The sequence below is a fragment of the Echinococcus granulosus genome (assembly GCF_000524195.1).
Source record: "Echinococcus granulosus chromosome Unknown EG_S00166, whole genome shotgun sequence".
Taxonomy (NCBI): domain Eukaryota; kingdom Metazoa; phylum Platyhelminthes; class Cestoda; order Cyclophyllidea; family Taeniidae; genus Echinococcus; species Echinococcus granulosus.
This window is the reverse complement of record NW_020170546.1, coordinates 25,698-40,748: the sequence shown is the minus strand read 5'-3', so window position 1 is coordinate 40,748 and position 15,051 is coordinate 25,698. Positions and strand designations below refer to the sequence as shown.

The 15,051-nt window shown below is 42.6% G+C and overlaps 2 protein-coding genes across 2 annotated transcripts in view; one reads left to right on the top strand and one right to left on the bottom strand. All coding sequences in view use genetic code 11, as the record gives it.

Moving 5' to 3' along the window:
* Positions 1–3,487: 3,487 nt before the first annotated feature.
* Positions 3,488–6,001, bottom strand: EGR_09771 (hypothetical protein; the record flags this gene model as incomplete). The annotated part of the gene is made up of 8 exons (XM_024499020.1): positions 3,488–3,563; positions 3,644–3,875; positions 4,070–4,270; positions 4,967–5,081; positions 5,126–5,315; positions 5,350–5,502; positions 5,533–5,853; positions 5,886–6,001. 8 exons carry the CDS (start codon positions 5,999–6,001, stop codon positions 3,488–3,490), a joined length of 1,404 nt encoding a protein of 467 aa, XP_024346561.1.
* A 381-nt stretch (positions 6,002–6,382) lies between these two features.
* The window catches only part of EGR_09770 (Acyl-protein thioesterase), a gene marked incomplete at both ends in the record, with an annotated part of 11,421 nt that continues 2,752 nt past the window's right edge, over positions 6,383–15,051 (top strand). Inside the window, 12 exons of the mRNA XM_024499019.1 lie at positions 6,383–6,403; positions 6,505–6,540; positions 6,743–6,887; positions 8,189–8,493; positions 8,953–9,156; positions 10,311–10,574; positions 10,726–10,793; positions 11,304–11,460; positions 11,715–11,746; positions 11,778–11,834; positions 11,891–12,009; positions 14,077–14,270. Of these exons, the coding sequence (XP_024346560.1) occupies positions 6,383–6,403; positions 6,505–6,540; positions 6,743–6,887; positions 8,189–8,493; positions 8,953–9,156; positions 10,311–10,574; positions 10,726–10,793; positions 11,304–11,460; positions 11,715–11,746; positions 11,778–11,834; positions 11,891–12,009; positions 14,077–14,270 (1,602 nt within the window). The remainder of the gene's footprint in view (positions 6,404–6,504; positions 6,541–6,742; positions 6,888–8,188; positions 8,494–8,952; positions 9,157–10,310; positions 10,575–10,725; positions 10,794–11,303; positions 11,461–11,714; positions 11,747–11,777; positions 11,835–11,890; positions 12,010–14,076; positions 14,271–15,051) is intronic.

The following is a 15,051-nucleotide window of genomic DNA, read 5'->3' as shown; positions in this document are numbered from 1 at the left end:
GCATCAGAGTAGATCGAAGGGATCAACTTTGTCATTTGATGCTCTTTACTAGAAGATCATAGTAAGGTTGCCATTTTGTGAATTTGATTGGTCCCAACTTGATTTTACTTAATGGAATAAGTGTTTTGTGCCGCAGCCATTTCTGGAAATTTTGTAAGGCATACCAGAATTCGCAGCCTACAAAAAGATTGGAAGGTCACGGTTACGTGGAAGACGTCATACCGGCAAGGAAGCAGAAATCGCTTAGAATGCAAAGCTCTTGCGGTGCTCTCCTTCGTCGCTCTTTCGTATCTGGCACTACAATGTGAACCGCAACAGGAGTCAGACGCGACAACATTCATCCATCAACTTCATTTCCCCTCTTATGTGACATTCAAGTTTGGCATGTAGCATTTTAGACTTTCTATCATCAGAGTAATCACCTGTGCACTACGAGGTTTTTGGATATGTTCACTTCTATTGAGGGTGGCCTTCACGACGTCATACCGTTATTCCTCATGACCAAAAGTAATGAGGGTGGAGAAGAGATGATAAGTATGCCTCCGATCCTGGAAAAATGTCCACGTGCAACTTTCTAGACCTTTCTGTTATGGGAGGTGGATCCCGGTTGTTCTGGGAATTGCGATTTCCCTTCAGAGAGGCTGAGGCTACGCTTGGATATGCTTTTCGCGCAGTAATAGCCAATCGGTGTCCGAACTACTTTATAATAATAGGTTCTCTACCATAAAATAGGCAAAAATAAATCGACTGAGAGACTCATAAGCGCAGTCTCTGACTCGGCATTCACCAGTCTCCACCATTCGGCAGTTAAGCGAATGCCTGCGCGTTACACCTTTATTTTGATCCATTCTCATCTATCATACTCGATCTTAAAAGACCAGTCATGAGTTCTATTACTGAATGCTTAATTCTCAACGTGACAGAGCATGAATATATGCTGCGGATGAGGGAATCGGTGACGATCGCCAACTTAAGGGCTGAAAATGACGTCAAACTCCGGCAATCACCCCTAATCCCGTGTCCTGCAGGAAAGCTAGTAATAACAAAAGCGACAGTGACTTTTGACCATCTGGGTAGGCCGTTATGGAGCTGTCTGCCGCACCTGTCTAAGGATTTCAATTATGTGAACACTACCAGCCGACTGAGTGGGTAGCCCTGAAGTAAGAACAACGTGGCGAGGTGAAATGGACGCGATTTTCTTACACTGCAGACCTACATTAAAGATTGTCTTTTGTTATATGACTATTTTTAGACCAGTGTTCTTCTGACTAGCAATTGACACACGTGATGGCCAGTACATCACCCCGTCTCCGAATCCATTTCCCATACAGACCAAAACTGTCATCCAGTTGAATTGCCATGGGGAATCAGGGACATTGCAGTCAAGTTCCTCCTCGGTTAAGTGGAAATTCCATGAATGGCACTCATGGATCGTGGGTGTTTTTCTTACGGTACCGATTGCGTTGTAATGGCTGACGTGGGAGGCTGGCCAAAAGGAGTGCTGGAGTGAGGCTAGAAGGAGAGAGGGATTATAAAATGAGTTATTTGTATGTTTAAGTCTCGGTCTTGTAGAGGAGTCACTTTGAGTCTCCCCCATAGTACCTTAGCCAGGTGGCCTGGTCTCTGGGTCATGCCAGTAGCTCTAAGCCCTTCTGTAAGTTGGTGATCCATATTCCGCCCAAGTATGATGTCTCTTTTGACCTTCAGGGAAGCCTCGGGGCGCTAAACAGGGCCTGAAGTCTACACATTAATTAATTATTTGGAATTGCAAGAGGATTGAGACGACTCGAGCACAGAAACCCCAAGTGCAACAGCTACAAGTCAATTTATAGCAGAAGGTAGAGGTCGATGTCTTGCCTTTTGAAACTGATGTATCTATTCTTGGCTGACTCATCGCTAGAATTTATTTGCACCAATGATTGTGCATTCCATGTTTTCTCCAAGTACTTTACACCAAATTCAATGGGAAGCTTCTATAGCCCCTCTCTAAATACAATCCGGGCCATTCGACAGGTAAGTTCTAATCACATCCAAAGTTCAGTCAAACGATATTTTAAAACGTGAGGCTTCAAAATACATATGATTATGCTATATCGATAAAAGGGATTGGGGCCGCTGGCATCGTCTGTGGGCTTGACCGCCTGGCGGAGCATCAAAATGCCCCCTTCTTTACCAGGACCGAGAGTTAAACAAACCATCAATGCACCACATAGCTCCCCCGCACTTCTAAGCGTCATCCCCGGGTCTCCCTTTGGTAAACCTCCCGCGTCAGCCATAACAACCAAACCCGTGCTGTAAGGAAACACCCACGAGCCAACTGTGCTAGTCAACGAATTAGCGTACAGCCGAGAATGTGCTGGACCGTGACGCCACTAGTTCCTCTTGGTAATTCTACTGGATCAAGAGTTTCTTTCTGATTGGAACTGCATTAGAGGATGGGAGGAACGTACAGGCCATCACGCATGTCTATCGCCAGCCGTAAGAACACTGACCTAAAAGTAGAATTTTTTAATAAAGGACGGGGTTTAAAATAGTTTCTTGAAGATAAGGTTTCTCATCTATTCCCCCTCGTCACGTTGTTTTAACTTTAGTGTTGCCTAACCATATCTATCTGGTTTCCATACAGCTAGTAGGGATCTGACATCTTCATACAGGAACAGTCGGCAGCCACGGCCAGTGCCCATTCAGTTGTTAATAGCTTTCCTGTAGTCCACGAAACTGGAGTAGCCGTCAAAGGTAGACGTCATTTTCAGGTGTCAAGATCTAGTCTGTTTTAAATCGCCTCAATTCTGCTTGGGTGATAACTCTTGGCCAATTCGATTCATTAAAATGACAGGTGACTGGATTCGTCGAGTGCCGCATCTACAACTTATGTCATAAGTGACAGCAGACCTGAGCAATTGTACAATTTACATAAATTAATAACCACAAATAAGTGTCATGTAAATTAATTTAGACTACACTTCTCATCAGTTAAAATGAGTACCATCCAAACCAACCTTACCGACTCCTGACTTTCTTGGCGGTGATGCCTTCACTTCTAGCTACGAATGACTTCATTAAATTCAAAAGAAAGCTATGTTGCTTTCCCTAATAGCGTCAACTACCTCCAACGGCGAATAAGCAAAACAAATTGGATTATGTCTCCCGAGGGAAGATAGATGAAAGTCATCCCCTCCCCCCCAGTTAACCTAAGCCCTGCTACGGAACCACTTTTCTGAAGATCCGTGGAGGTTGCTAGCTTATGTTTGGAACAAATAGGAATTTTCTAGCGACGCAATCACCCCACACAAGACAATTGATAAATTCACTCAGATTTTGGTCTTCCAGTGGTAGACTTCAGAAAACACACAAACAACTTAATTTTAGCACGCGAAAAGAATAAAAGGAAAGAGCTAATGAAATATCATCTCCAGTGCCCGATCAAGGTTCGAGTTGTAGTAGAAATGTGCGTGCGAAGTCATACATTTGTACAAAATCCACAAATCTATTCCTTTTCTACCATCACCGGGTAGCAATCACATGCTATTTGACAAAGAAGACGCAGAGCCGACGCTTTTTCACTGCAAAAACAATAATTGTAAGTGATCAGCACTGCTACTGGAAAGCTTTTAAGTAGCAGTAGTAATAGAATTGAGCATACGTGGACTGTTCAGCGATTAGGCGTAACCAATGTGGAAGTCTGTTTTCAATGTAATCCAGGAATTTAAGGCGTCTTTGGAGACGGAAGATATCGCCCCAAATATCCACCATCTGATGAAGATCGCGATGCACTTCAGGGTGATTTGAAAAAACCGCCGGACCATGAGTTAATCGAAATGCACGCGAGGGAATCTCGATCGGCGGTTCGGCATAAGAAGAGGGGAGTTTTTGACCTTTTGTTAAGGATTAAAAGACTACGTCTTTAATTATGTTTCAAGCAGCAATCGACTAACAAAACTCCAGGACCGCGATGCTCGATTTCCCTCTAAGGTCTCAATTTTTAAAATGACTACAACAGGAGAGTTCATTGGCAAAGCAAATGTGCTTACATGGATAAGTTTACATATCGGACCAAAGATAAAACTACCTGAATAGACGTAAGCCCTCCATATGGTTTCTATCGATGGAGCAGAATCCTTTTGTCTAGACGGGTTTGCAGCTTTAACACAGGTGCTCTCGTTGCCCAGAAGAAGTGGTTTGAAATGTTCGGCAATGTTGAAGAGTGCGATAAAGTTTTCCAGCATCTGATCTCGCCACTGCCGCTGTCCCGGTGCGGCCACGTTCCAGTCTAAAAATGCAGTAGTGCGCGCTTTGCTCAGATAGAATGTATAACCTTAGTTGATAAAATAGTCACCAAGACGCCAATCATAAGTAGAATTTTACTTTTAAACGACTAATATCCATCGCAGCTGTACCCTTTAGAACAATGGAATGAAGCACTGCACAAAGTATCCATGTCACTAGTTTCTACATGCGACTGTATGTTCCTTACACGTCATCTTTTGACGAATACATCCTTCCTGTGCCTAAATCATGACCGGAAAAAGTAAGATCAAATTTAGGGAAATCATCATTTTCAGTAATTATGTAGGATGATAATGTAGAAACGACGATTTTTGGCATTGCTTAGGTGCCTAATTACACTACGTTGGGAAGCAATGAGAATAGAGTCGCATATACATAAGTGTGCTACGGAACTAAGCAATGTAAACCACACAGTTGGTACCTACGCAGTTCCCGAATGGATCTACCATTAAAATCAAGCATATCCTCAGTGGGAGAGCAAAACTACTACACGGTCTTCATTCCCGTTTCAGGCAGGGTATGAATATATCCGACTGTTACGGGGAACGCAGAGAGCAATGCTCAAAAGAAGAGCTGGACTGAGTGACATGTGTCACCTATGCTGCTGTTTTATAACGTCAGCAGGGAAAACTTGCAAACCAAAAGCTTTCGAAAGTTGGATAGATACAAACACACTCACCAACAACGTCCAAAACTCTAAAAAACTGCTCCAATAGTTCAACCAGTTTTGGCAAATTTTTTGCGAAATAGGGACGAGCAACAGAGGTGTCGATATCTCCAGAGATATCCCGAAACTTGGAAATTATAAAGAACTCTAGAAAAATCAGCATTATCTTACCAGATTGCTGCAGTAAGCAAGGAAACTTTCTCGAGCTGATGTGTCATTGGCACTTAATTGGCCCTCTTTGGAAAATATCTCCACGGATTTTGATAAAGCGATCACGTCATTAATACGCTTAATTGTATTCGAATCGAAGTCCCAATAATCTTTGCCTTCTAAGTCATTTATGTTTTGTGCTTTGGTTGTTCTAAAGCATCAAGAAAAATCAAACGGTGAATTACAAGGAACGGTTGGTCGGCGCGACCACTTTTGGAGACCCTGTAGATTCCTGAGCAAAGTTGTCAGATTCTGCAACATCTGCTTGAGAATTGTCAAAAAAAGAAGTAGACAGCCATGACTGGGCTCTTCTGCGAAGTAAATCAACTTCAGAAGGTCTGAAGAAATTGTGCAATACAGTTGCTTACGCTCGTTCTGTACGCACTCGATGTTTAGAAGTAGTGGAGTCGCATTTATGATTACCTGAAGTGATACTGCGGTTTACCATTTCCATCTGAGATTTAGGCTTATTTAAATCAACAGTATAAGGCATTTTCTGGGGTTTTCGGTACGCCTGAGGATTACCAATTGTTTGCTTTGAGATCTTGCTAGCTTTTTCAGCCATAAGCTCCGATTTTTCTAATGCAATTTTTGCCTTCGACAAAGCGTTCTCAATTTCCAGGATAAGACTTCCAGACAAATCTCCCCCCTTTTCAACTTTATCCTTGTCCTTTTCAACGCGAACAACGCTAATGCATTATGTGTAGAATAGTAAGTCTACCTTCTTTTTAAGCCGCTCCGTATATCCTGGTAAAGATCTTCGGCCCTACGTTCTTCGACGAAAATTGAATATAGAATGCTATTAAAATATGCAACATCCTTGCCAAGATCATCCATAATGAGAAATCTGTGAGGGAATACAAACACACACGCATACAAATAAGCCACACGCACAGCTTAGGGTCAAACCCGTTATATTCACTGAAAGACGGCCCGCTGAATGGGTTATAAATATGTCTAATGGCAAAGAACATGCCTTAGCTGAGCTTACACATACATACAAATTAGGTTTACATTCCCTATGCATGAAGCCGAATAGCTAGTGAAACCAATGGAGAGTAGCGTATTTTTGAAGTGCATGTGTTTATGAGCAATTTAATTGTGAAACGGGGACTTCTTGCTTAAAAAAGCTGCACTTTGCATTCGAGTCTGAATTTGTGCCAGACAGTTATTAATTTTTTTGTAAGGTTGTGCTCTATATCCATTAGTGCTATAAGGATGCTGGCTGAATCACGCACGGTTTGTTAATGCTAGAGCAAAATTTGCTGATAACTTTGACATGTTTTGGGCTTTCTAATTATCTATAATTAAATATTAGGCAAATTTTTCGTTTGTTTTAGTTTGCTCTTTACAGGCACTGCATCGATGCTGTCTTGGTGCGCTTTGGCTCTGCGATTGTGGTACCTCTGTTTTATCCGTATTGTAGCTTTTCTATGCTGTTGTTCCGCTTTACTATCTTCAGTTTGTCTGCCAAAACGATTTCAACGTGGTGCCGCTCTTCATTTAAGCATTTTGATAGATGTGTGTTGACCATGTCTCATAATTTTTTGTATACCGTTAAGTCCCTGGTTTATTTAGCAAATGGATGGTCGGCAACCATCTTTGTCCTCTTTTGCTTCTGGTGGCGATATCAGTAGCTGCAGCTTAAGGATTCCTGACAAGTTCAACTTTGACCTCTCCGATCTCATCGATGATTTGATTGCGTTCGCCTATACGGATTCCGGTACATTAATTTTTTTTGAGCTTCTTTTTCCCATTGGTGTTAACCTTTTTTATTGTTGCATACCATCATGGTAAATAATGCAGGGATGATCAGTTCTCTATCTCTCTTACTATAATCTGACATGTTATGCTGTTAGTAATCCTCTGCATCTTGATTATATGTTCGCTTCTTCACCTTTTACGGTAATTTTTAAGACAGTTGTCGCTTGTTATATCATTTGTCATCTCTTTATGAAAATCAAAAGTCCTGAATTGTTGGAGTCGTTGTGAGGGACCTTTTTCTTTGGGGCCTTTTTAAAACTGTTGGGAAAGCTTGAATATTTAATTTATGGCATTTCGGCTTTGCTAAAATTAGGTTATTTTATTTATTATTCTATCAGCCTTCTGCTTACTGGATGGTTTTATGTTTTTAGTAGTTTACTGATGTACCAATTTGCTTGCCTGACCCGATGTGTAGTTCACAGAAGAAAGTCGATGTCAAACAGGCCTCCGCACTCATTCGTAAGTGGGGTAAACGACAGGCGCACATACGAAGTGCTAAAGGGGTGCCGAATGAGGAGCTAGCAGTCATGGAACCGTGCGTCAGGATATGAATTTTGTGTATTCACTGATAATACTCCCCCCTTTGCATACCTTGAGGGTTCATTTCAGTTAAACCTGCCTAGGAGTGCTGTAGAATCTCTTAAGGTTAGAAGATTTCACGTTTGAATCGAAGTTCTCTTATGTATCATAAATACAACACCTAAGCCATTCTTATTCCCAAGGTACTCCTAATCCGTCTACACCTGTAAACTGTATCAGAAGATTAGAAACTGGTGGAGTGGACCGTAAAATCTGTGTTCTAGGCCATAGTTCCAACTACGTTTCGTTACTGTTTATGATTTACACTAACCATAGATAATTGGGCTGCCTCGAGTCTTCCTGAAGTCGGTCAGTAGCAAGGCACATGGACTCCTGCTATAATGCCATGGGGGAAGTACAATTTACAAAGACTTAAGTGCCCGCCTACCCAAACACAGAGTTGAACAGACTGTCAAAGCACTACATGTCACCAGTATAATTGGCAGTTTTCTTAACCCTCCAATTGTGAAATACATTTTTGTGCTGTAACTGCCAAGAAATGCATTTTTTCCTAGACAAACATCTCTAGTCTACCTTGCTATCTTGAACTCAAAGCCATTTGGTACAGTCTGTTACCACAGATTCAGAAATAATCCATGGCACGGATTTGTGACGTCAGACTCACATGTATGATATGCTAAACTGAAAACATTTCGAGTTTCCATGTTTATCCTCATTTAGCCTCAAATGCACCTGATGCAGGAAGTGGTGTAGTTCTCTCAAACCTCGCTCAACGCATCACTTCCCTTCGAGCGTCAGTTCAGGAGGCCAAGGAGCTCTGCCGACCCTCTCCACGGGGGCAGCGAACTGCGTCTGCCACACCTGCCTCTGCAACAGTTACTGCGGCCCCAACACCTCGAGCGAAAGCAACCCCTGCCACTCCTAGTGCCACAGACACCAACCAATCACTCAGCCTCTTTCATTCTGCTTGTGATCTTGATCCTGTAGCCCAGCAACATCTGCTCTCTGCGGTGGCTACTGCCTGCGTGGCTAAACGGAATCTCCTGGCAGAGCTCAAACAGGAGTTGTTTGACCTCAAAATGCAGAACGACCACTTCTCTATATAAGGAAGTGGTTTGACAATTATCGTCTGTTTTTTTTTTAAGCTGTGAATATAGTTTTTGGATTGTTCGTCTTCTCTTCTGCCTGTGCATCAGAGCTTTCATTTTGAATGGTAGTAATCCGCCGCTACTTGTCCCTTTTCTTGATGGTTTGCTGATATCAGTAGCATTCGCCTGTTTTTCATGCCATCAGAATGATCAGCTGGTTGTATTAGGAGTTCATTAGAGCAGATCTTATAGTTAGCGGTTAGGACCTGTTTAGTCTCACTGCGTTTTTAATTATTTCACTGGCTGTGGTTGGTGAGATCGGTTACTTGAACTCACCGAAAAGGCTGGTTTTTTTTTTTTTTTTGAAAAAAGTCTTCCTTGCTTATTTTCGGCTAGGGGATTAGCCTTGATGCGGAAAATCTGCCTCCATTATGGGCCGCGTTGAAAGTGAGATGCTGTAACTCGGTGGAGTTCAGGGGTTACTTCTGTGGAGCCTCTGATGGAAGCGGTGGAGGTTGCGACAATTCCGATCTTGCTCTCTGTTCTATTCCAGAAGGGAAAATCATCTTTGTTTGTGGTTGGTCGATCGAAAAAGTCGACGTGAGTGCTCATTTTTCTTCTCTCTTAATAATTACTCGTCTGGTGAGTTGACAAGTAGGACGTTGGCGCGTTCTGCAACAGTGCCACGTATGTGTGACGTGGGATTTGCCCAGTTTCGACCATCATTTTTTTAGACAGAGCATCATTTGTGGACTGCATTGGTTGATTTTCCTTCGAGGCAGATCTTGGTGGTGAAAGTGCTAGACCTATGATCTATTTCAAGAAGGCATGATGAATCACTGGCCATTTCTATCATATTGTTTTGCGCTCATAACAGATATTTTAATAGGGTTTTGGTTTAGAATGATGACGTTCTTGAATTCAGTATTTGAATGTCGGCTTTATTAGAAGCGGTTTTTTTAACGATAGAACAAATGCCTAACTCCGAGTCCATTGATAGTTCTAAACTCGATTGGATAAAATCGTAGCTAACATGAACTGACAAACAACATATGCCACATATATGTGACGCTGGCAACCAGTTCATGCACTTCTTACCATTAATCTTCTGTATGGGTCTTCAAATTCCTATTCCGTTCCACCTTTGGCTTGATTGGATACATTTGCCAGATAATAGTCACGATCTTTTCTTTAAGAATGTGAACCTTCTTATTTTTCCGGGCTAGCGAGTTTGGAGACCTCAGTGCACGATATTCTATTGAATTATTCTCTTTTTTACTTAACGGCTTGTCTAGTTTGAATTTCTCCAAGGCAGGGTGCCAACAACTTTCCCATGCGGTTTTTAGTAAGCTACCCGTCTCCTCCACTTATTCTAATGTTTTAAACAATCCTAATAAGGCTCTTTGCCTTGGGTGTGGTGCACCAGAGATGAAATGTTTCACTAATGTCTTGTCCACTTGCTGAGAGTCAAGTACTTGCGACTGAGATCTACCCAGCACTAAATACAGTGCAGCTTGAAGGCGTGTGCAAAAAACGATAGAAGTGGTCAATCGGTTAGGCAGAGGTGGTATTCATACATTACTATGCGAAATCTCAAACTGACGTTAAAGTTTCCCATTGGTGAAATTTTCGCGTTAGGATGGGAGAGGGAGAGAAGGAAGACATTGCCTGATTTCTAGTCTCATCTTAATCTTCTGCGGTCTCCTAATGCTATCTGGCGTGTATTTAATCGTCAGGAATTTGTGATTTTGCAGGTCTTAGCTGACTATCCACCCCTTCCAACGGAGGTGAAATCCAAACTGGAAGAGATTTACGCATCAGTAGTGAAGGCGGAAGTGGAGGTGAGCAGAGCGAACAGTCTGGACCTGCGTCGGAAGTTGGTGCTACGCCATTTCGGTCCTTTTGCGGCGAAGGCGGAAGAAGATGGGAAAGTTGTTCTCTACGACGGTGTTGTGACTGTTCTCCCACCCTATCTACCCAGTTCCTGTCAGGGCACCAATGCGGCGGTGCTGCAAAAGGTCCAAAATGCCCTCTTGCAGATTGATGAATTGAATTGAATTGGATTGATTGGATTTGCGTGTCTCGTATCTGTGGGCATTTGAGATCTGTACAGACCTGTGTAATGGACGTTGTAGGGCTGTAGTTAGCTCTTTTTCTGTGCTTGTTTAGGCGATGAGGCCTGGGGCCTCGGAGTGGTCGTTGTTCGTAGTGGGGGGCTTTTCGGTATCGGCGAGGTGGTGGGGGTTGAGGTCGGTGTGTTTCCTCGGGTGGTGCGTTGGGGCGGTTGTATGTGACGTTCTACGGGGGTTGGGGGAATATTGTAGCGTCCCAAGACTCCCTGAAGACGAAAGAAGACACAATATTCGGGCAGAATATATATGTATTCAGCACGGAGAAGGTGTCTGGGCTATTGGCATGGCCCAAAAGGCCAGCCCACACAGCGAGGTACAATGGGGCTAGTTCAAAGTACAAAATTGGCGCCTCACCAGAACCGAGGGATAAACCACTATCGTATTACAATATGGCGAGGCGGGTGTGCACGTGGAGGTATTACGTCTTACTGTTAATTACTTGGTAAACTCGTGGGGTGTAAGACTTTGGATAAGATTTTTTTTGTGCTTCGGTAATTAAATAGCAAGAAGCACACATTCTTTAGGCATTAAGATTTTTGTTTTGCATATTTGTTTGTTAATATTGAGTAATGTATTTGCGCTAATGCCAAAAAAATTATCTTGGTACATGTTTAGCCCGCCGATTTCAACTCTCTTTGTGGTGGCGTCCAGGTGTTTTAGTTTACACGTCCAGGTAATGGGGAATTGGTTCTGCGGCCACTATGCGAGGGATTCCCAGGTTGAGTGTATTACTGCGGAAGTTATCAAATCACGAGCAGAGCACAGATCAACAGTAAGCCTTCTCCTGCTTTTTGTTGTGTCACCAACAAATTGTTTGAGGTGTTGTTTTTTTCGTACTTCTATGTAAAGTTATGCAACACAGCGTGTCGGTTTACCGTAGCCATGTCGTTTTTGTGAAAAGTGATTTCCAGTTGGTATGACAGCGTTGCTTGTAAACCTTCCATATGTACCTATAACCATTACTATATTGCATTTTCTCCCTAAATAAAACCGAAAGAATTTATCCCGTCTTTGTATCATTTTTAGCTGGTGTTCCTTCATGGACTGGGAGATACGGGGTAAAGCTACCTATTGTTTTCTTTAACGTAGCTCAAATCTCAAGGCGAATTTGGAGTCAACAGTTGAAGAGGATAGTTCCGCCGCATTGTAAAGTCATCTGTCCCAATGCGTAAGAAAAAGCCCCACCAAATATGTATTTTTAGGCAACCTATCGAGGTGTCTATAAACCAGAACACCGTCATGCCTGCTTGGTTTGACATCTACGGTCTTACAGTCGACGCACCCCAAGACAAGGCAGGTATCATGAAGGCTGCAGAACAAAGTAATTCCTTATTCCATTTTGCTCTTGTTCCCTACCTGTTTATGGCTTCTAAATTATTCATAAAGAGGATACAGCGTGCAGAATTTTAAAGGTGATGGAGAAAAATTGATGAATCAGTAGCTTCATGTTACCATTGGCATGTGTTAAACTTTACGTTGATATTCATATCTTGTCTTCTTTACTATCTCTCACCTAATCATTGTGCTTGTACATAAATTAACTACCTTTGAGGAATACAAATCCATTCAAATTATTTTAACTCTCGTAATCCAGATTCCCTTTCCATTTCTGATCAGTAATCAGAACTCGAGACTAGGATAGTGTCCAAGCATTAGTGACCAAAGACTTTAGCCATCCACTACATCAGCCGGGTATTTAAAAGGTCAAGGAGCGTACCGTCGTGGCGCATACGAGTCTGGAGGCATCAGGTAACCAAACGCCTTTTTGGTTTACATCGTTGGAGGGATTTATGAGGTGTTGAAAAATGCGATTGTTCATACTTACTACCGAGCGTATATATGGATCAGTGCATCGTGATGGTAACCATTGTTCTTCTCAATATTCCCTTGTTATTGTATAGTTCACCTTGAAATCTCAGTTGAATCCGGTGAATGTTACTCCAACTTTCCTGCTCTATGGACGGAGTTACTGAACCTTCTCGTCAAGTTTTTAAGCAGCGTTTAAAGAGGGTACACTATGCGGCAGCAGTGGAGTGTACCTTTCAGAAATGGCCAAATTTATGCCATTTGCTTCTGACGATGAATCATTCAGAATAGGTTCATCAAGCTAAAGCAGGAAGGCTCTCTGTTTTTAATTGCGAAGAGTGAAGAACTGCATATCGCTGTCGACACTTTGAATTCTTGCAAATTAAGGCATTCAGAACAGTTCACAGCAATGCCTAACGCGCGCAATGATGTAATTATCTGTTTAGGTCTACGTCAATGGAGAATGAAAGGCCGTTGGTAGCATGCTTCACGCATCATTTAATAACAGCAAGCCTCCAAATGCTATCAACTTGTTCCGCACCTCTTACATTATGATAGCAGGCCGATGTTGACTTTATTTGCTACCTGGCATCTGATAATAAATTGCTTTTTTATGGCAGTATTCGTTAGGCGAACCGTGTTGTCGGTTGTGCTCCAACTATTACCTTACTATCCTACCCACGCTTTTAAGACGTGTACCACTTTATCTCAAAAAGCTGTGCTGTGCGTGCATGTTTGTGGAGGATCAAAACTATTTTTTTAATGAATTTCTTGCAAAAAACCCATCAGTTAGGGTTCAGATTTTTTCTACCCCATATGGTGCAGTTTGGCAGGGCGCAGGCTGACTTCTTCGTAAAGTTGTCAGCACTATTCAACTACTTGGAAGGAAGAGGTAGTCTTACAAGGCAAAGCATGACCTCAAACCGTCGTTAGGCCTGGCTGCTGGAAAGTTTACTTTAGGAATGGATGAGAGAGGAATACTCCTTCGTTCTTTGTAGTTCTTCACTAGCATTCCCCTGAGTGATTATTATCATCCTCTCCTAGTTATAGCATTGGAGGCTCACTAGGCGACATGCAGAATCGAGTAGACAATTTCGTAATAAAAGTAAGATAGGATTGGAAGTGGTTGGAGGTGGACTGCTGGCTTTCAGGGTCGAAGCACTTTATAAAGGTGAAATTGGCAGACCTGTGTAGATTCAATCCATTACCTAGTATTTACTTGTTTGCCTTCTAAAGCGGGGCAAATGTATCATTAATCAGCTTTTATTCCCTTATTTTCGGGTATTGCATTTATTATTTGTCCCTTTATCATGATGAAGGCAGATTACTGTAGCTCCAAATTTTATTTTTTGGCTTACAATCCCTACTGACTTCAGTGCTAAACGAATACAGCAGCACACACACTTCAACGTTATAAGACATGGAAACTCTGAAATGGCATAGTTATTGGGATACATAAAAGTAAGAAGGCTATTTCATACCTGGTGTAAGCAGAAACTCCTGTTATCTTCAAAGAGATCCAATCTCTGAACACTAGAAAGAGCTTTGTCCGTGGCTCGAACCGCTGAAAACGTTATTTCAGTTACGCGGATCGTCAAAGCCGAGGTAGAGACGGGCGAAGTGGCGTTGGAGCACATCGTGTTAGGGGGTTTCTCACAAGGAGGTAGTGTGGCTCTCTACACCGCTCTCACCGACGCCAGTCTGCGCGGTCTGGCTGGGGTGGTGGTGTTCAGCTCCTGGCTACCTCTGGCCCAACAGCTGGTCTCCGACTCTTCTGTGAGTTGCAACACCATTTCTCGCACTTTTCCACTATTTGGGTTGTATTCAACTAAGTTGGGGATCCTTTTGGTTGATTAACTGGTTCTAACTGTTAAGAAGTTATTCTTGTACACCTTCGAATTGTACTGTGCTGAGTGGGTAAGTCTCGTCATCTGTCATCTGGTGATACGTGACAGTTAGCCCCGTTTGCGTAACGTGCCTCCTATGACTTTCTTTTCAGTCGCTGATCTAGGTACAAATCCAACTTTCCTTCTCATTCTTACCGATGATACTCTGATCTCTCATTAATTTTAAGCCTCAATGGCGACACAAGTCTCCGTTCGCTGTGATTGAGAAAAGAATTTCTTCTTACCTACTCCTACGATGGAACCGTTTGTCGTTTCCTCAGGGTGGTACGCTTTTTCTGCTACTACACAAGTGTTAGTAATGACGAGGTTGTAAGGTTTCTACCACATCGCAAATCGCGTTAAATGTAATTCTCTACGTACGCGCAATTGGTTTACCAGACGGTGGAAGAGGCATTGATAAGTGGCGTACATCTACTCTCCGTGACGCTTGTATGCAAAGAGTAACATATTGTTACGATTTTTATCTGTCCTATGTTAAAGTGCAAGTTGTTGGGATCATGTATAACGTAAACTGCATAAACGATTCCAGCCAATTGGCTGCTAGTCACGTGATAATGAATACGCAATTCCTTTGTTAAATGGGCAGTACAAATAGATGGGCTGAATCCTTAAAAGGCCACAATGATGCGATCTGACGGTCTCAATGTCGG